Source organism: Neomonachus schauinslandi, chromosome 1 (genome assembly GCF_002201575.2).
Source record: "Neomonachus schauinslandi chromosome 1, ASM220157v2, whole genome shotgun sequence".
NCBI classification, from domain to species: domain Eukaryota; kingdom Metazoa; phylum Chordata; class Mammalia; order Carnivora; family Phocidae; genus Neomonachus; species Neomonachus schauinslandi.
In genome coordinates this window covers 124744964-124765667 of record NC_058403.1, presented here as the reverse complement: position 1 = coordinate 124765667, position 20704 = coordinate 124744964, and the positions used below count along the sequence as shown (strand labels likewise).

At 36.8% G+C, this 20704-nt stretch overlaps 1 protein-coding gene across 1 annotated transcript in view; it reads right to left on the bottom strand.

Annotated features, from left to right (window-relative positions):
* Positions 1 to 20704, bottom strand: part of RYK (receptor like tyrosine kinase) — a 94152-nt gene that overhangs the window by 27662 nt on the left and 45786 nt on the right. Inside the window, exons 5-11 of the mRNA XM_044912562.1 lie at positions 19982 to 20116; positions 17808 to 17861; positions 13644 to 13788; positions 10462 to 10562; positions 6183 to 6308; positions 4629 to 4715; positions 1197 to 1266 (exon numbers count right to left, since the gene is read on the bottom strand). Of these exons, the coding sequence (XP_044768497.1) occupies positions 1197 to 1266; positions 4629 to 4715; positions 6183 to 6308; positions 10462 to 10562; positions 13644 to 13788; positions 17808 to 17861; positions 19982 to 20116 (718 nt within the window). The remainder of the gene's footprint in view (positions 1 to 1196; positions 1267 to 4628; positions 4716 to 6182; positions 6309 to 10461; positions 10563 to 13643; positions 13789 to 17807; positions 17862 to 19981; positions 20117 to 20704) is intronic.

Genomic DNA, 20704 nt, shown 5'->3' with positions numbered 1-20704 from the left:
TGACATTCAAAATAGAACTCTGCATAGTCATCTTATTTTTTGGCAGAACCCAAGTAACTGCTCAAAGTACCCAGAAATTAAAATGCATGCTGCCTTTTGCATGCATCACTTTTTCATGTGTTTTTTTTCCCCAGAAGTCCATAAATATCTTCCAACAGGGATGGTCACTGTCCCATTTTTGTAAATATACGCAACCAAATCTGCAATAGGCATACAAACGAAACTGACTTTACAAGCTGTTAAAAAAAAAAACAAAAAACGAAGACCTTGCCCCATTACTGATACTGCTGCATAGTGCAATACTATATTTAAGCCCTTTCTGTCTCAGAAGGTAGAAGCTTTCGTTATAGCTCTGTGAAGAGGACTTATAATCAAGCTTTTTTTAAAAAAAAGTTCTTTATACAGAACTACCAGTATTTTTTTAAAATTATACTATGACTAATAAGACACTGGTTAAATATAAAACATAGTACATCCATTCAATCAGCTGCTACATATCTTTTTTAAATGTGGACATGAATTCATAGTTACTTCTATGAAGAGTTAGGTACATTGTTTTGTTATATCAAAAAGCCTATTAACCTTATTAAAGATAATAATGGTGTTAACGATTATTTAAGAAAACATCGTCATGGGGCGTGTGGAATTACATGTTGGAAATGAATTGAAAGTGTTGAAAGTGTTGAGATATCCATTTTACCTTAAAATATTTCTACCCTCATAAGTATCTATGTATCATCTGGATAGATAATAGACATATACACAAACACCAAACAAAAAAGACAAAATGTTCACTATCACTGAATTTAGGAGACGGGATTACTGGTGTTAATTATGCTTGTTTTTGGTATCCTTTGTTAAAAAATTTCATAGCAGATATTTTTTAGTATATATCACTATCCTATTTTTTAAAGGAAAATACGCATACAAATATGTAAAAACTCTCTTGAAAGCTTAGCTATGTTTATCCAGATGTGGACTTACATACTCTGTTTTATTTTCTTCTTTATACTTCACTGCATTTTTAAATTTTGTGCACTAGGCACGCATTTCACTTTAATATTCTTAAAAAAAAAAAAAGCTATTCCAAAAAGCTTTCAATTCAGAACATATCACAACGTTCTTAAAATAAAAATGTAGCATACAATGTTACCATGCTTATTAACACTTAAGTGCTGGGTGGTTTCTTCTCTCACCTGTGATGAAGACCTCGTAGCTTACAACTTTCAGTGAGCATCATTGTCACCTGAATTTCAGAAGCTTGATCTATATGAAGAAAAAGACTAATTTGTATATCAACAGTGAAAATGTAGTAATAATTTATAAAGCTTCTGATCAATGCAACAAGAGAGAGAAAAAGAGAGAAAGAGTGGCAGAGCTAAGATCCACATCCCAGCTCTACCTAGTAAAATAGTGAACCAAGAGTAAAATCCAGAACACTGAAGTCAGGCACTAGGAGTCTGTGTCACATTTGCTCCTTAAAAGTAGAGCTGTTGAAGCTAAGAAACCACAAATTTCATTTTCTTCTAAAACTAACCAGAATGACTCTCTCTTCCACACTTGCTAGTTGTGTCCACTTTTCCAGACAGCTTCATTTAGTTTAAAACCTTTGTAGGAATGTAAGATGGGTGGACAAAAAGCCAAGAACTTGAAACACTTGGTACTTCTTTGGAAAAGGGGCTCCACACCAATGTCTGCTGGAATAAACTCTAGTTGTCCAAAAACTGCTCAAAATTTAGGATCATCTAGGAATGGCAGAATGCGCCTTTATTTCTCTTTCTGTAGTCTAAATAAATTTTAATTAAATTATGGCCATGGGGCACCCGGGTAGCACAGCTATTAAGCGTCTGCCTTCGGCTCAGGTCGTGAGACCAGGGTCCTGGGATGGAGCCCCGCATCGGGCTCCCTGCTCAGCGGGAAGCCTGCTCCTCCCTCTCCCACTCCCCCTGCTTGTGTTCCCTCTCTCGCTGTGTCTCTATCAAATAAATAAATAAAATCTTAAAAATAAAAAAATAAATTATGGCCAGGATGATTTGGGGACCAGTAGGGTCTTTTTCAGATTGCAATAGTAATAGCTGGAGGTCTGCACCCAGTTAGTAATTGTTTACTTTCCTGTCAAGGGTATTAAGAACCAAGTAAAAGTTAATTTTTCAGGGCATGTCATTTTATGCATAATTTTTTTCAAATTCTTAACTTTAATAAGCATACTCTATTAAGCAAGGGACACCTGAACTGGATGATGATCTAAGAACACTCTGAGTTTGGGAAAAAATAATTTTATCCATTTAGTAAGAAAAAATCAATTTCCTGGATTCCTTTCCCAGTCTAGTCCAAGTCTTTTAATTTTAAATACTGAAATGTCTATTTTAAGATGTATACATTTGAAAAAAAAATACTCAAATACTTACATTCCAAAATGTTACAAGAAAAAACAAAATGATAAAAAAACTTATTTCAAAATTGCAAAATATTAGCAGCTATGAAACAAAACAAGACCCTAACACCAATAACCTCAAATTAATTAATTCTATCGAATTCAATTTCACAATATTCACTGTGAAATTCAGATTCCTAATTTTAATCTCTGTAAATTTTTATTAGAATGTCCATTAAGTCTCTGTGCAAATTTATGAATATTTTAAGAAGCCAAACTGCAATTTCTTGCTTATGCCTAAAGCTTTGCAAAGGGTAATAATCTTTTGAAAACTTTCTTCTTGCATTTTAAGCTGCACTTCTAATTGTGAGGCATGTAACAAAGCATACGGATTTGTGAAAGAACTTGGCCAGCTCTACATAGCTTCAATTAAAAAAATAATAACATTCCAAAAGAGTAAATCTCAGAAATACCCAATCATGTGGAGTTATCTAATAATTTTGAGGCAAGGGCTGTGGTCAATGCACTTCCTCTTTGTTTCTCATGCAAACCAGGACCACATCTTGGCTTAAGGACTCACTATGCTTTCTCTTATTTCCCGCTAGCTCAGAAGGAACATTATAATTACAGTAGTAAGGCGTAGAAACAACCAAGTGACTACAATTTCAAGTGTATCCGGAAGGAGAAATCTTATCTTGTGAAACAGTCCCAGTATCCGCATTGTGTTTTCTTATCACTATTATTTCCTTCCCCCCCCCCCCCGCTTCCAACCCTAAATCAATCCAATTCTGATTAGAAGGCTCTTCTGCTAATTCAAGATTCATTCAGAACAAATTAGTAACAGCCCAGTTGTAAACTGCCCACAGATTACGTATAAACCCCAGAAGAAATATTAAAATTAGAGAAATATTTCCTTAAAAATGGGGGAAATGTGACAAAAGTCAACAGTTATTAAACTTAGGGTTCAAATTTTACATTTACAAAGAGTAATATGTAAAATATTCTTCAAAACTAGTCAGGAAATCTAATGGACCTAACTTAAATATTACCTTTTAAAAGTGCTTTGGGGCTAGAAGTAGGTAGATAAAATACATACTGAACAGTATAGTAAGTTAAACCACTTGTTTAGCGGTTTGTGTGGTGGTTTAGTGGTTTAGTGTCTATGTGTGTATGTTTTTGCAGGATCCTTAAGCAAGCAATTTTGCTAAATTAAAAAAAATCAAATTTCACATTTTTTTGTTAGGTTAGTACAGCTTTTTAGAAACAATAAACATAAACCCTTCATACTTTACATGAATTCATTTAAGATTTAAAAACATATGATCTTATAAACTAACTTCGAAAATTTAATAAAACTGTCACCTCCTACATATAAAACTGAATTTAATTTTTCCCTCTATTTCTACATCAAAATGCTAAATTTGTTTTTTTCAAAATTAACATCCTGTCATCTATCTGTATCAGACACTGTCAGACATGAGGCACCCTATAAATTACATTTTTCTTTCTCTTAAAATGAGCAAACAGATATAACTAAGATTTAAACTTTTATAAATATCAATTATAAGGTGAAAAATTAAGCATCAAATTTCTCCAAAAGGAGATTATGTGAATATAGGTATTCTGTTCATGATAACATAAAGTATGCTACCCTTTAGCAAACAATCAGAGAGTATCTATCAAAATTTTAAATGTAAACACCTCTTGGGACAGCAATGCCAACTACAGCTATACCTATAAAAGTAAGCCAAAAAGTAGACATACACACATGGATATTTTCTGCAGCATTATATATAACAGCAGAAAAAAGGCAGGGGGAGTGGGAGGAAAGTGAACAAGGCTATTCACATAAGGTACTTTTAGTCTGGGGTTCATTTTTTTATTCTTTATAGACTGCAGTATTGGGAGTGGGAAGGAGGAAAGAAAGAAAAACTGATAATGTTTTTAAGAGGGAAAAAACAAAATTTTTACCTAGGAAAACACAGTATTAGATACAGCAACAATGAAGTCAAATGGATGTAGTTTAACTACAAACGTGGGTAATAACTAGTGTTTTAACATCTTAAATTATTAGAACTCTATTTTCTATACCTTATGAGAACAACCCAAATTTTCTCAAAAGTTAGTCTCATATCAGCTAAATTACCATGGACTGACTTAAAGTCAGGCACAGACTGAGAATTTGAGATGAAATTTCATTGGCATGATCCACCTTAGGAAAGCATTCTGGAAATAGTATGGAAAAAAATCCTACCTTTAACTGTTTTTACAAATGCTTGTTTTTCTTTATTTGGATCTTTTTCATCTACTAAAATCCCATGGAAAATACGCCCAAAAGTACCTAAAGGAAAAATAATAATTAATGAGATCATTAATCATCCCCTGCATTGGGCTCCCTGCTCAGCAGGGAGTCTGCTCGTTTCTCTCCCTCTGCCCCTTCCCCCTGCTCAAGCTTTGTCCTTCTCTCTCCCTCTAATAAAAAGTCTTTAGGGGCGCCTGGGTGGCTCAGTCGTTAAGTGTCTGCCTTCGGCTCAGGTCATGATCCTGGGGTCCTGGGATCGAGCCCCGCATCAGGCTCCCTGCTCGGCAGGAAGCCTGCTTCTCCCTCTCCCACTCCCCCTGCTTGTGTTCCCTCTCTCGCTGTATCTCTCACTGTCAAATAAATAAAATCTTTTAAAAAAAAAAAGTCTTTAAAAAAATAAATAAATTTTTAAAAGCAAGAAAGAGAAATTCTTTGTAACTAAGAAATATTTTAACGTGCTTTTAGAAATGTCATATTTAAACTAAGTATATGAGAATTCTTTCTGAATTATCCAAAATAAACTAATGTTATAGCCAGGAATACCGGAACTCAGTAATTGGGTATCAGTAGAGGCATTTATGAGTTAGCTTCTAGGCTTAGTTTCAGAATAACAAAGGAGAAAAATGGACCCCCATCATACATTCAAAAATAGACCCAAAAAATTTGCTTCTTTTAATTACTATTTGTCACTGGGGGCAGTTCAAGCCTCTCTCTTAGCTGTGATTGACCTATAACCATCTCAACCAAGAGATGAATTCAGAATGACTCATATATATTTAAAACATTCCAAACTGGATTGTGGAAAGAGAAAGGTAATTCTCTTTAACAACTTGAGGGGCTCAATGAAGTACTTTATTATTAATTTCTATACTCTTCTGTCAGCCATCTCCCCAATTAATACCCTAAAACTCAAGAAAGAAAAGAAGGACCAACAAGTGGGGAAGGGAAGGGTAATAACATCTATAAAATATCTATTGTGTGTTAGTTCACTTAATGCATCATTTCATTTGATCTTCACACCTAGTTCAACAACAGACAATATAGTCTCAATTTATAGGAGAGGAAATTGGACGTGGAAGACATTAAATGATTTCTCCAAGGTCACACAGTGATAAATCGTGAGACTGGGATTGGAAGTTGGGTGTAACTCCAAAGCCCATGCTTGCTCTGTCTGCTAGAGTCCCCATACTATCTGTCACAGCAAATAGACTTGCTAGGTGGTGATATCATCTTTAAACAAGAATGAAAATGTATTTAAAGGTAAAAAACGCTAATATATAATATATGCTTTAATATACTTGAAAATTAAGAATTATGCCAAAGCTGTATTAAGGCAAATTAAAGATCTAAAGAAATAAAAAATGAAAATCAGTTTTATAAAGGAAATAAATTATGCACTTCTACCCTTAAACACAAAGAGATGAAATTCTTAAAATTTGAAATAAAAAAATTTAAAGTGCTAACATTAAATCCTCCTTGAGAAACTGGTTTTGAGATAATAAATACCTTCTTGGAGTACATCTTTTAAAGTTATCCTCTCCCTGGATATTGCTATATCCTTCACCTTAGCTTTGGCCTCCAAAAGAGTGACACTTCTCAGGTCATTCTTCTCTATCCGCAGGGTAGGATAACCTGAGGAGCCAACAAAGCCAGACCAAGAAATATAAATACCCTTATTATGCCATCAGGGTCAATTAATTCAGTCAAAACCTCAGGACTCAACTCACAGGAATAAATAAATGTAAAAATCATAAAAGGAAAAAGGCACAGACATGAACAGGGAAAATTACCTATAAAGACCACACTAAATTTAAAAAAAAAACTTTTCACCTACCCCAAAATCTTAAAATAAGTAATTAAAACAATAAACACTAAAATGAATATTACCATTACCACCACTTCAACTGCCTTTCAGCCAAATGAAATAAGCTTTGACTCATAGTGTTTAATTTAATCCCTTTTATGGACTTTTTCCCAAAGATTTTCTAATATAGTCTCCTAACAAAAAAACTTTTCAAATGAATAGATGTTTGTAAAACTATCTTTTCTAACAAAACATCTGATCAATTTAATCAATCTCGTTTTATATAGCCTGGTCAAATCACTGTGAGATACATCTGTTTCTCAGCTCCCATATTTCCCATTCTTACTACATTGGCAGCAAAAACAAAATTACCTAGCCATAACTTAAACTTTTCATTCCAAGAAAAAAATGTTAGAATCAAAGAAGGATTCAGCATCAGCAAGTAAAAACTGGAATGGTATCTCTAAGATTTATGCACTTCGGTAAACATATGGGAAGAAAACTCCCTGAAGAGTTAGCAGACCTAGATGACCGTCACCAATGGCTGCTACAGTATCTAGATGATATGCTTGGGAGCTTTGTGACCAATGGATTAAGCTGACAACACCTGATTCCATTGATCAGCAGTATGAATAGGATATATGCAGGTATGTGTCTGTATTTGTATATGTTTAATCCTACCGGAGTTGTTGGGAGTTTCTCGGATCTGTGGTCTGTTGTGTTTTGTTATTTTGGAAAATTCTTGGCCATTCTGTCTTCAAATATTTTTTTACTCCTCTCTTTTGTCTCTTTTTATTTATACACAAATGAATTTCCATTGTATTTTTATTTTTATGTATTTATTTATTTATTTATTTATTAAGATTTTATTTATTTATTTGAGAGAGAGAGAATGTGAGAGCACATGAGAAGGGGGAGGGTCAGAGGGAGAAGCAGGCTCCCCGCCGAGCAGGGAGCCCGATGCGGGACTCGATCCCGGGACTCCAGGATCATGACCTGAGCCGAAGGCAGTCGCTTAACCAACTGAGCCACCCAGGCGCCCTCCATTGTATTTTTAAAAAGTGTTTGTTTTTGCCATACATAATAAATGAACTATCTATCTCCTTAAGATAATGTCCATAAAAATAATACTTCTTTTTTTTTTTTTTTTAAAGATTTTATTTATTTATTTTGAGAGAGAGAGAATGAGAGAGAACACATGAGAAGGGATAGGGTCAGAGGGCAAAGCAGACTCCCTGCTGAGCAGGGAGCCCGATGCGGGACTCGATCCAGGGACTCCAGGATCATGACCTGAGCCGAAGGCAGTCGCTTAACCAACTGAGCCACCCAGGCGCCCTAAAAATAATACTTCTTATAGATAGTATCTAAAAATATTTTTAATAAATAATTTTGATGGACTTTTAAAAAGTATTTTCCTTTTAGTACATAATAATTGAATCTCGGGGCGCCTGAGTGGCTCAGTTGTTAAGTGTCTGCCTCCGGCTCAGGTCATGGTCCCAGGGTCCTGGGATCGAGCCCCACCTCGGGCTCCCTGCTCGGTGGGAAGCCTGCTTCTCCCTCTCTCACTACCCCCTGCTTGTGTTCCCTCTCTTGCTGTGTCGCTCTCTTTCAAATAAATAAAATCTTTAAAAATAATAATAATAATAATAATTGAATCTCTACTTCTTCAAGGTCATAGTCACAATCAAGAATTGACTAATGAGCAAAGCTTGACATCTAAACATTAAAAGCAATGATTTGTTTCTTCTGATAGTTTGAACTACTTTCATAATTGTCATCATATCTTCTAAAGGGCATATAATTCTTTCTTTCATTGGCAGTGATGGTAACTATTGTCATGATTTCTTATAAATTTTACTTAATCTTGAGCATTCCCTCTTTCCCCTCTTCTTTTTCTTGCCACTCTTATTAAAGAAACCAGCTCAGTTATCCTAGAGAATATCCAGCATCTGCTTCTTCCAGTATCATTTAACTTGTTCCTCTATCCCTGTATTTCTTGTAAACTGCCAGTCAGTTCCACAGCTGTGATTAGGTGCAGGTTAACTCTTGGAGTGGGGAAGGGAGATAAAAATACTCTATGGATGGTATATCACATGTGGGAGTACAAAATATCTAGCTGTCCGACTGTCAGCGATGCAAAGTTTCATTAGTGGAGTGAGACTGTGACAGTCTGATCCCTCAAATGATCCCATTTCCCTTTGTTCACAAGGTTTTAAACATTGATGATCTTTTCCTGAATCAAATATTTTAATAGAGGTTGCAAATATGATTTTCTATCACTCCTTCCACATTTATTAAGTAGGATTCTTCTGTAAAGAAGCATTTTCCCTCACCAACCAGCACTACCTGGTTACTCTGAAACCACTGAAATATGAAATACAGTTCATATAGCCAGTCATCAGAATGAGGCATTATTAGTTACCTCACATGATCATGATCAACTTTTTCAAAAACTATTACAAACTCATGGATTTTTACATATTCAGTTTCAAGTCACTGCAGTCACTCTTTTTGATGCTCAAATGTCCCATCTCAACATGTCCCAGGTTTATCTTGTTCATTTCTGACTTAGTCCTGAAATCATCCACTTCCCTAAAGAATCCTAGTTCTTTTTTTTTTTTTTTAAAGATTTTATTTATTTGACAGAGAGAAACACAGCGAAAGAGGGAACACAAGCAGGGGGAGTGGGATAGGGAGAAGCAGGCTCCCTGCTGAGCAAGGAGCCCGATGTGGGGCTCGATCCCAGGACCCTGGGATCATGACCTGAGCCAAAGGCAGCCGCTTAACCGACTGAGCCATCCAGGCACCCCTGTCGTGGTCTTTCAATACTGTTTGCTGTTAAAAAGAACTAGGATTCGGGGCGCCTGGGTGGCTCAGTCGTTAAGCGTCTGCCTTCAGCTCAGGTCATGATCCCGGCGTCCTGGGATCGAGCCCCACATCGGGCTCCTTGCTCAGCAGGGAGCCTGCTTCTCCCTATCCCTCTGCCTGCCTGCCACTCCCCCTGCTTGTGCTTGCTCTCACACTCACTCTCTCTGTCAAATAAATAAATACATAAATCTTTTAAAAAAAAAGAAAGAAAGAAAGACCACAACAGGCCTGTAAGAACCTAATTAATCAATAGCACTACTGAATTTAGTCCTGATTCTGGTCTACTGTTTATCTTGATGATTATGTTGTTTTTTGTTTGTGTGGAGACTGATTCCTCATTATGTCTAAATTATATTCTAAGAATGATTATTTTCCCCAACATCAATATGTTACAGTATAAAAACTTTCATCAAAATCCTGTTTAAAGAGAAAGGAAATCAGATTCCATGTTCTCAATTCTAATGGCAGCTAGCTTCCTATCGTGATTAAAAAACAATATGCCTGGCTGGCTCAGCTCGTTAAGCGTTGGACTTTTGGTTTCAGCTCAGATCATGATCTCAGGGTCCTGGGATTGGCTCCACGCTCAGCGCAGAGGCAGAGTCTGTTGGTCCCTCTCCTGCCCCCTCTGCCCCTCCCTCCCCTGCCGAGGGCTCTCTGTCTCTTTCAAATAAATAAAATCTTAAAAAAAAAAACACAATGTAAAGTCCACAGCCCTTAAGATTATCAAACAATTCATTAAAATCTAAGACTCTGTTTTCATACAGCTCAATGGCTTAGTCTATCTTACTATCTGAAAATATTCCTCCTGAATTTCTACAGAAGCGATTCAGTATCCCTTTTGATGGAATTAATCTATGGAAATCTCCCCCAAAATTAATTCTAGCAATTAAACTTAAATTTTTAAAAATTATTTTTACTACTCTAATTTTAGAATGTTTCACTCAATGCTCTAGAAAGCAGAAGTTGGGGATCAAGCCTAATTCTATGCACGTTAGATACTATGTACATGGGATGGTACACATGCCCCACAAATAACTAAGCACACAGGTGCCACTGGCAGACAGACCACAGACAACGTCAGTAAATCATCTTTGGAATTAAATTAACTCTTACTGGTGATAGGAGTTGCATTGTTGGGTGTGTCGGCTCTCAGATATTGAGTCGTCTGGGTAGATGGCTGAGACAGCCCTTGGGAGCTACTGCTGGCACTGATGCTGCAAACAATTTTTGAGAGAAATAACTGGTAAGTCAGCTTCAATGAGAAATTTCCTTTTTCTGTACATATAAAAATGCACGCAGCCATTGTAACCAGCTTAAAATCCTGATGACCATCACAATAATGCATGGATGTCCATCAAACATTCCATGTTGAAATTTTCATTTCATAATGAAGAGCTATTTTTCTTGTCTACCTCCACCGTCTCAAGCAGGTTCATCTTGTCAGTCATTCAGAAATGCAGGTATTAGTCCTCAGACACCATAGATAGTAGGCCTGAACCTCGCACAAAGACCATGTTAGGGACCTATGGGTCTTCTCTTAGGAAGAGAGCCCATGCCATTCAATTAGATTGCTTTTTAAAAAAAGGAGTAGAATGACAGGCCTCTTCCACTAATGGTCTCAAATCAAATGGCCTATATCAAATAAGGAATATCAAAGTAAATCAAATATACCAACATGCTCAAGGCTTGGGAAGGGGTATCGTATCTGGTTCAAGTTTACTGAATCACATACATTTTCCTTCTTCCTCAATCCCACCTTTTTAGAATTTATGGAACTTTTCGGAATTCTCTAGTACTTAAAGCATTCCATTATATCACATTCTTTCAGTAATATGGGAGATCGAGAAGATGGTAGGCTCAAGCAACTGCTAACCCTGTACTCAAGATTACTACAAATTAATACCTCTTAAGCATGTATTTCTGTCTTTTCAGTGGGTAACCACAGAGCACCGGTTTTTGGAGTTCTAAGTACTACTCAAAGATCAGACTAAAAATCAATGTTGTTAGAAGTCTAGAGGAGGGAAGAGAAACATTACCATCCCCAAAGAGGGGAAAATAAAGGACCTCAATTTACTTACCCATTAAATGGGATTAAGAAAACCTATCTCCCAGGATTTTTGAGAGGCTCCAGTTATATAATATATGTAAAACCACTACTTAAATAATACCTGCAACCAACATACCCTGATGGTTAAATGGCCAGACTCAAAATTATTTACTGGTTGTTTCTCTCCAGTAACTGAACAGTAGGTGGCACTCTCGTACCACCTCAGAATTCTTGAAAAGCCTACAAAGATGTTGAGTACATTACTAGCCATAAAGCTAGTAAGTAGAACAGCCAGAATTCAGAGATGCTTTGGCTCCAGAGTCCATGGTCTTAACCACTAGGTTATACTCTGAAAACAAGCAATAATGTAAGTTGCTTTTATTCAATGTCTGGAAACCTATGCCTGAAAATGGAAAGAACCGAAACACCCAATGCATGAGTAGTAACTGATTATTTTAGCAGGCTGAGGTACATGCCCCATAGTATCTTGACAGTTTTTGCACAACTCTGTCCAATGTGTGTTCAAAGCCCTAGCACACATGTAAGCATTCAAGGAAAATGTATCAAGACTCCTAAATGTCATGCTCCTCAGTGACTCCTTTACCTAAATGTTCCTGTTACCTTACTTCCCACTCAGAAGCTTCCAAATGCCATTTCTTCCTCTGTAAACCCCAATTCTAACTTCACCACCACCATATACACAAAACCTATTCTGAAACACGTCCCACCCATGTATTTCTCTTCTCATTCTTACCAACTTCCTCTTCCTTCTCTACTCAGATAAAGTAAAACAGAGGGACAGAGAGTACTTAGGGACAGGTACTGAGTCCAACCAGTTCCCTGTACCCTTGTGTTTTTGTTTATGCCACAAATATGCCTATCCACTGTGTGTATGACACTGTGTAGGCCTGGGGATTCAGTAATGAGTAAGACATACTGCTCCCTAATCGGACAAAGCTTACAGTCTAGCGGGAGAGACAAAAAATTATTACAGGAGAAAAAAGTACAATAACTGCTACCAAAGAGAGACAGAGAGGGAAAGAGGGAGAAGGGGAGGCCAAGGGTAGGAGAGAGAAAGAAACAGAGGGCAGTTGGGAGACTTAGAAAAGACTTCATGTAAGAAATGGCAATGGGGAGTTGAAAGCTGAAGAAGGAACAGGTTTGGACTGTTTTCCTTGGAAAATGCAGGGACCCCTGTGGGCAAAAGGAACACATGAACTAAAGTCCTGAAGTATAGGTAAAGGCCCTAAATATACAGGGCCAAAGTGTGGAACATAAAATCATGTGACTGCAGCATAAGTAGGGGTACAGTAAGAAAGAAAGGTTCAACGAGTATGGGAGATATCTCTCCACTAAAGGAGGGCTTTGAAAGCCAAGTCAAGAAGCTGGAAATCTTTCAATCACCAAGTGGGAATCACTGAGGAGGAAAAAGATAATTATGTACTGGGAAAATAAACCTGTCACTCCATCTTTACCTCTCACCCTATCCTGGCTATAAAGTCCTCCCTGTCATCTCTGACCCACCTAGGCTGGGACAAACACCTTTTCTATTCTCACACTATACTACACAAATCATAATCATCAAATTTATAAACTTTTATAATTATAGGTTAATGTCAAAGATGAATATTTGAAGCTATAAGGTATATCATCAATTTTTTTATATTCCCAGCACCTAGCATATCTCCAAGGCTACACATTAGAACTATCCAGGAAGCTTTAAGAAAAATAGTGATGGCCCAAACACCACCCCAGACCAATTACATCAGAATCTCTGGAAGGTGGGACCCATGTTTTAAAAGCTTACTCATGACTATAATGTGCAACCAGGTTGAGAACCAATGGTTTAATCACAGCAGGTTCTCAATAAATGTTTACTGGATGCAAGGATGGATGCATGGATGGATAATGATGGAGGGATGAACTGGGAGGAAAAAACAGGGCTATTTTAAAAAGGTACTAGGAGTCTGGAATAGAGTCACGTTAAAGGGGATGGGAACAAAAATGTGATCCTCACTTCTTACCCACCAACTAATAAACTATAATCTCTGTCTTCAAAAAAATGTTTTAAAAAGACTCAGAAAAACACAATGACAGTAATCACAAAAGACAGTAATTTTTCTTTTGGCAAGACCTGATCATCCTCCCTCCCTCCCCTGTGCACCGCAATGCATGGGTGTGTGTGGGCTCCCATGTAAATGCAAATAACCGCTTTAATTTTTTTCCTTTCCCAAAATAGGTATAATACCTGTCATCCAGTTCAATTCTTTTCATACTATGAAGGTGCAAAACAGCTAATATTATTGCTACAAGAAATATTACTGCACAGCAAACCCCCACGCTGATATAAAACACACGTGTAGAAGTGGTTGGAGCTGCATGTACAGGATCATCTGAAATAAAAATGAAAAGCACATTAAGCTTTTTAAACAAATATTATCAACTGCTCTATGACCCAATATAAACAATGAGTATCCTGTTCTTTGTAAAAAAATATTTTCATTTCATGTGCCCACTCTTTGATAAGATCAGTTACCAGTGGTGTGTTGATATAAGTTCTCACAATTTTTAAAATTTTTTTAATGTTGTTGAAGGAATTTTTAAAAAAGGGTTTTAAACAAAATTTTTCATTAATGAGTACAAAAGTCACAAGTTTTACATTTTTTATGTATGGCAGTGCTATCCAAGAGAACTCTCTGCAGTGATGGAAATGTTCTAGTGTGCTGTCCAATACAGGAGCCACTGGTCACCTGTGGCGATGAAGCCCTTGAAATGTAGCCAGTACTACTGAGGAACTGCAGTTTTCATTTTATTTCATTTTAATTACTTTAAATAATCACATGTGACTAGTAGTTATCATAATGGACAGCACAGATCTATATATCCTTCATATTTCTTCAATAGTGACGTCTTGAGTGGAAAGATCAGACAAGAGTGACCCACACGTTTAAAAAAAAACAAAACTTTTAGTCTTTTTCTCTTATGAGAGTAACAGATTATTTTGCTTATTTATTTTTAAAGATAAGGGCAGGGTAACAAGACCCCACTCATGAAATTGTGTTCAACTTTCTATTATTCAAAACAGAGAGGGAAAGAGAAAGCAAACCTTGGCAATGGGGGAAATAACTCAAAGACAGACAGACAACACACACACACACACACACACGAACACACACACAAACTGAGGAAGAGATGCACAGAGACAGAGATACATGTGATCTGAGCAAGCACAGGGAAGACAAATAGAAGCAGAACTGGTGTAACTAAGGCATCAAGTAAGTTTTGATGATGAGTACTCACATCATAATTCTACTGAATAAAACCTGAGGAATCTGGGTTTTATCCTTCATAAGACAGGAAATCGTTATTAAGCAAAGGAACGATACACATGATGAAACCTGGAAAAAAACCAAGCTGACTGCACGTCGTGTAAAGAATGCTTTGAGGAATGTGCAAGACAGGGGCAGGGAACAAGTTAGAAAGTTACTACAGTAGTCCAAAAAGAGACAGCAATGGTGTGGGCAAGAATGTTACTGAAGATAAATTAATGGACAGGAAGCACAGTCAACAGACCTTGCTAATGAATGATATTGGGGTAAAAAGAAAAAGAAGAATCAAAAGTTAGGCTTAAAGAATTAGGTGGATAATGGTACCTTTACAAAGATTGGGGGGAAAAGGCAGGTTGGCGGAAGAGAGAGAATCAAGAGTTTTGTTGTATCTAAGAGTACCCAGTATACATCTACGTGGAGATGTCAAGTTGACAGAAATACAAATGTGGAGTTCTGGGGATAGGTAAGGGCAAAAGATAAAAGCTATAGCTTTCAAAAACTTCTAAGACTGCTTTCTAAAATTTAAACTGAATCAAGAAAACAATAAATCAGAACAGATTAAAGCAAAAAGACCAAATAGCTTCTAGGGCAGCTAGACTTTACACAGCCTGAATGAAGGCCTGACTTTCCTCAAGGATGCCACAAGCTGTTCAATCTTGGAAGGGGCAGAAAAGGGAGGTCCTAAAGGCTGGTGCTAGCAGTACCTATCCAAGCACACACCAGGACAGAGAAGAGGACACTACTCTGCTGGGGAGATCCCCCCAAATGTATCCTGCTTGTTTACCTCCAAATTCCAGGCTTGTGTATGCACTGTTCCCATTCCTTCACTTTGACATTTCACCTGCCACCACCTGGTCACCCTTCAAGTCTCACACAGATGCCACTTTTCCTCAGGAAGCTGTCCCTCACTCCTTCAGAGATTATATGCCCCTCCGTAGGGTTCCCAAAGCACCTTGCACTTGCCTTATCGTAGCTTGCCACACTATGTTATTATCATTGCATTAGTGCCTTGTCCATCTCATCCACTACATTATAAACCCTTAAGGGCAGGGTCTGTTTTGCTCAGTTTAATCCCCTGCTTTAATCATACCACATGGCATATCGCAGACTTTCAACAGATGCTGAATGCATGGATAGAAAGGGAGGGAAGAAGAGAGGTACTGAAGAAAAGACAGCCAGAGACCAAGAATACGCAATATTCTAGTTTCTCTGTGTGAAATAACATCCTACTAGCATAAAAGAAATGGGTAAAGTCACTAGAATTTTCAAAGTAAATTTGGGGAGCAGTGATATTTTTTAAGATACTTTTTTTTTCTTCTTAGAGATAAATCCAAATGAAATAATCTAAAAAAGGAGACAATGTATATTACTTTACCTTCAAAAAAGGTCTACTTTGGGGGGGGGCACCTGTCCGTGGCTCAGTTGGTAAAGTGTCTGACTCTTGGTTTCGGCTTAGGTCATGATCTCAGGGTCATGAGATCGAGCCTGGCATCGGGCTCTGCACTGAGTGCAGAGTCTGCTTAAGACTCTCTCTCCCTCTGCCCTCCCCACCCCGCTTGCTCTCTCTCTAAAATAAATAAAATAAAATCTCTAAAAAAAAAAAAAAATCTACTTTGGGATAGCTAGATACTCTTTGCCTCCTGAAGTGAGAAAAAGATGAAATAGGAAGCACATACTACCATCTATGAACTACTCTTGCCAAGGGCTGGTCCTAAATCTAATCAAGTACAAAATCTAATTACCAGTTTACAGGAGAAAAAAAAGTATGTTAACACCACAAAGATGAAGATAGGAGAAATTCGATGGGATAAATTACTCAATTTCATCAACAAAAAAGTGATATAAGGGGGGAGTGAGTGATTTCTGAGTAATATAAAATATCTGTCAACAAAATAGAGTGTGTGGACTTCATTTGGATCCTGATGTGGAGGCAAAACTATAAAAAGATATTTTTGAGACAATAAGGTAATTGTCTGCTATTAGAATTTATTAAGGAATTATTGTTAATTTTGTTAAATGTGATAAATCAAATACAAGTGAATAGGTGTTGGGTGATTGTGGGTTATTTTTTTAATTACCTTTAAAAAAAAGATTTTATTTGTTTATTTGAGAGAGAGGGAGCACAAGCAGGGGGAGGGGCAGAGGGAGAAGCAGGCTCCCCGCTGAGCAGGGAGCCCAATGCGGGCTGCAATCATGACCTGTGCCGAAGGCAAACGCTTAACCAACTGAGCTACCCAGGTGCCCCTTAATTGCCCTTTTTTAAAGAAATCCATACTGGAATATTTATGGATGAAATGATATGATGCCTGAACTGTGCTTTAAAATATTCTACTCCTCCCCAACCATTTACCCATCCAGAAAAGGAGGAGGAAATCAATGGAACAACGCTGGCAAAACGTTGATCATTACTGAAGTAGGGTAATGGTCACGTGCAGGTTCATCAGAGCATTCTCTCAACTTTTGCATATTTGAAATTCCTCCCCACCACAAATTTTTTATCCTTTTAAGATAATGCTATTAAAACTATCTCAGGAAGTGTAAGACTCAATATGTGTCCACATCAGAAAAGGAAAAAAGAAGTCTAAGTTATATCATCTAGACACAACCATTACCAAAAAATAAAGATCTACTTGGAGTTTCTGTTCTGTAGGTTTAAATACGTATCTTTAAGTATCCTTTAAGCTTGCATTTTCACCTGGATGAAATTAGCTGAGGGTTAACCCATCCAGGTCACTAGTCAGATTTTCTAACCTTCTGCTATTGAGATGAGGATCTTATACATGTTTTTATGTTCATACTTTAATTATAACCATTCGAAATGATGTGATATAAATTCTTGCTTATAGATCATTTGCTATAAAATATGTATGAATTTTGCTTCACAAAAATGTCAATATTCTAATCATTTCCCCTGACTATATACCAATCTACAAAACATCAGTGAAGTAAATAGCAAGGCCTCATCACATATCTTTTGACAAACTGGACACTACAAGGCCTCTAAGCCTTATACAATCACGTGCATTTGCAATCAGCCATTTTTCTTCCCTCGTGATGGAGAACGGTAACTCAGTAACACTTACAAATAGTTCTGCTAATGTTTTTGTCCAAGGCTGAAGTTTTTACTTCTTCAAGTTCTGAATTTAAAAAAAGATAAAAAATGTTTTAGAAATTCTTCCTTTTCCATGAAAATCCTTAAATACTTTAATTACATTTTCTGTGTTTTTCTCTAACATAGTTTTGTGTTCTTTTAGAACACTGCCTGAACTAAGTATTTGTTGCAAGACAATAAATGCTACATTACGATTCTGATAATTATCACTATAATCACCAATTCCTAATCTATGGGTATTGCTTATAGATGCTCAATGAAAAGGGTTTCTGTGGTCAAGAAGTTTGGGGGGAAACACATATTTTAACCTCTGTGGAGGTGCATAATTCACATTAGCAGAGTATAAAGGCCCTAAGGAGTTCTTAAGTAATGAAATTTACCTGATCAAGCAGTCCCCACTCTCACATAAAAAAGAAACATTTTCTTGCCAGTAACACCCATTAACATTCAATATAGTACAGATATATTTTCTGTTGCAATTTTTTAAATGTAGTAGGGTAGAAAACCAGACAAACACATTAGGATCACATATTAAAGGGCCATGAACTGGACGACTGGGGTGGCCAGAAGTATAACGACCAAATGAAAAGGGGAGCACTGTATTAAACTTAAGTCTAAAACAGAGTAAAAAATTACACCAACTGTATTTTAATGTTAATTTTCACATACATATTAAAGAAAATGGACAAAGTATGGGATCATTCTGAATGTTGGCTGATCCTTAACCTCAGTGGTTACTAAGTGGTGGACTCCATCGATCACATCACATTTGGCCATCATGCTGCCTTTAGACATTAGGCGAAGCACCATGGTACAGTCACATCCCCTTCCCTAGGGATCAGGAACCAGGCCTTCTATACTCCTCACTGACTGACTGTGCTAGCTTAGGCGGTCTCTTTAGGGCCCAGTCTCCTCATATCAATTATATAATGACTAGACTGAACTAGAGAGACTCTAAAGTCCGCTTTGGCTTGAAAATTACATGAAAGTAGGTACATAACTGAGAATATTAGAACTGAAAAATGTATCAAAACACTGAAGCTAAAAGGTGCTTGCTAACTTTCCATTTAAAAAATGTCCATTCCAATGCAGTAGAGCTTTTTTATTGGCATGTATCTTGACATCAGCCATTGTAACTCACTTGCTGGCATTAGGACCTTTCATAACACTCAGCACTAATTTCAAGTAGGAAATGTTTGAGAGAGAGAGAGAGTTTAACAATGGCGCTAAGAGCACGAGTTTGCATCCAGCTGTACCACTTAGCTGTCTGACCTTGGCAAGTTGGTCAGATGCCCTGAGCCTCAGCTTCCTCCTGAGAAAATGGAGGTAATGAGAGACCCACTGCCTAGAGAGAACTGGGTTCAATGGAAGTAAAGCAGCTGTCAACAGTAGGCACTCAATAAGTTTAGAGGGTTTTATTTTCCTTATCTTAGATAGTAACCTAAGTGGCCATGCAAATTTAGGTCACTTTACCTTAGTGCAACTTAAAGTGAGCAGGTTGGACTAGATGACCTTTAAGGAGAAACTCTAAAATTCTTTCATCTACAGCCTACGTGCTAGGAATTCTCATAGCCACTGTAATTTCTTAAGTAATCGATTATTCAAAACCAAAGCTACTAACATCTATTAAGTACCCATACATGGTATTCTAAGATTTAGGTTTGATTCAATTAATCTAAGAGAAAATAAAAAAGAACAACTTCTGAAACAGGTTATTATGCCCAGTTTACAAATGAAAAAACTAAGACTTAGGGTAAGTGACTTGTCCCCATCTCAGGCCCAGTCCATCTGGCCCCAGGCAATGCTTCTGCGCATCAGCACCTCTATAAGGAAAACTCAGTGAACACTCAGTTACTCAGGGGCCCCTATCACAATTAGGTGACCAGCCACTTGAGTACTATTTCACATCCCTAGTGGAAAGTTAGCAATTCTGAGAAAAGATTTTGAGAACAAAGGGCCCAAGGAAGATTCCTGGCAACAAGCTACCTGGCGATTATCTCAGAATTTCATCTGTTAGTGCTCTTTCTTTTCACACTTGCAACTATCATCAAGATTTGGTCACAAATCTGTAGAAAGATGACAAAATGTATTTATGACCTTATCACATCTATATAAAACACACACTCAGGTAAATAAATTCCTTACTTTTGTAGCACATTTTCCTTCGTTTAAAGTTTAAGACTGTAAAGTTTTTTGAAGAATTTACTGTCAAGTTGAGCTGCATTAGTATCATAACCTCAGAATCTACTTTGCCAGTACAGGAAAGCTCGACCCGAAACACTGTTTAAAGGCAAAAAAGAAAAGATATTTTACTTTTCTAAAAATCAATATTAATACCTACTATTTTAGAATTCTTTATTTTTGTTGCATAAAACTAAAAATAATACATTTACATAATACTAAACAGAAATTTTCACAGAACTTACCTTCAGACTACATAGCTTTAGACATTAAGTATTTCTTCATTCATTATAGATATAAAAGTTAGCATTAAAGAACAAGCCAAGACATAAAGGAAGAGATCACTATTTTCAACTTTTGCTCATGATTTTTAATAGATCACTTTGTCTCACAAGTCCTCTTATTATAATATAGTAAAGCTATAGAATAAGGCAAACCCTGCTACTTTACCAGTCACATCAGCAACAAAACAGCAATTACTTGATAAAAAGGAAAGACAATTTACCACCAAAATGCAATTATGTATTTCTCTTAATGAAGAGATTAAATATAAACCTGTAAACTGATAAACCTGATAAATTAATCAACTGAATTAAAAAAAAAACCCTTTCTAAAAAGAAACTGGCTTTAATCAATTACTACAGCAACGAGATAACAGACTTTGGTGCAAATCATTTTTTTTTTTCA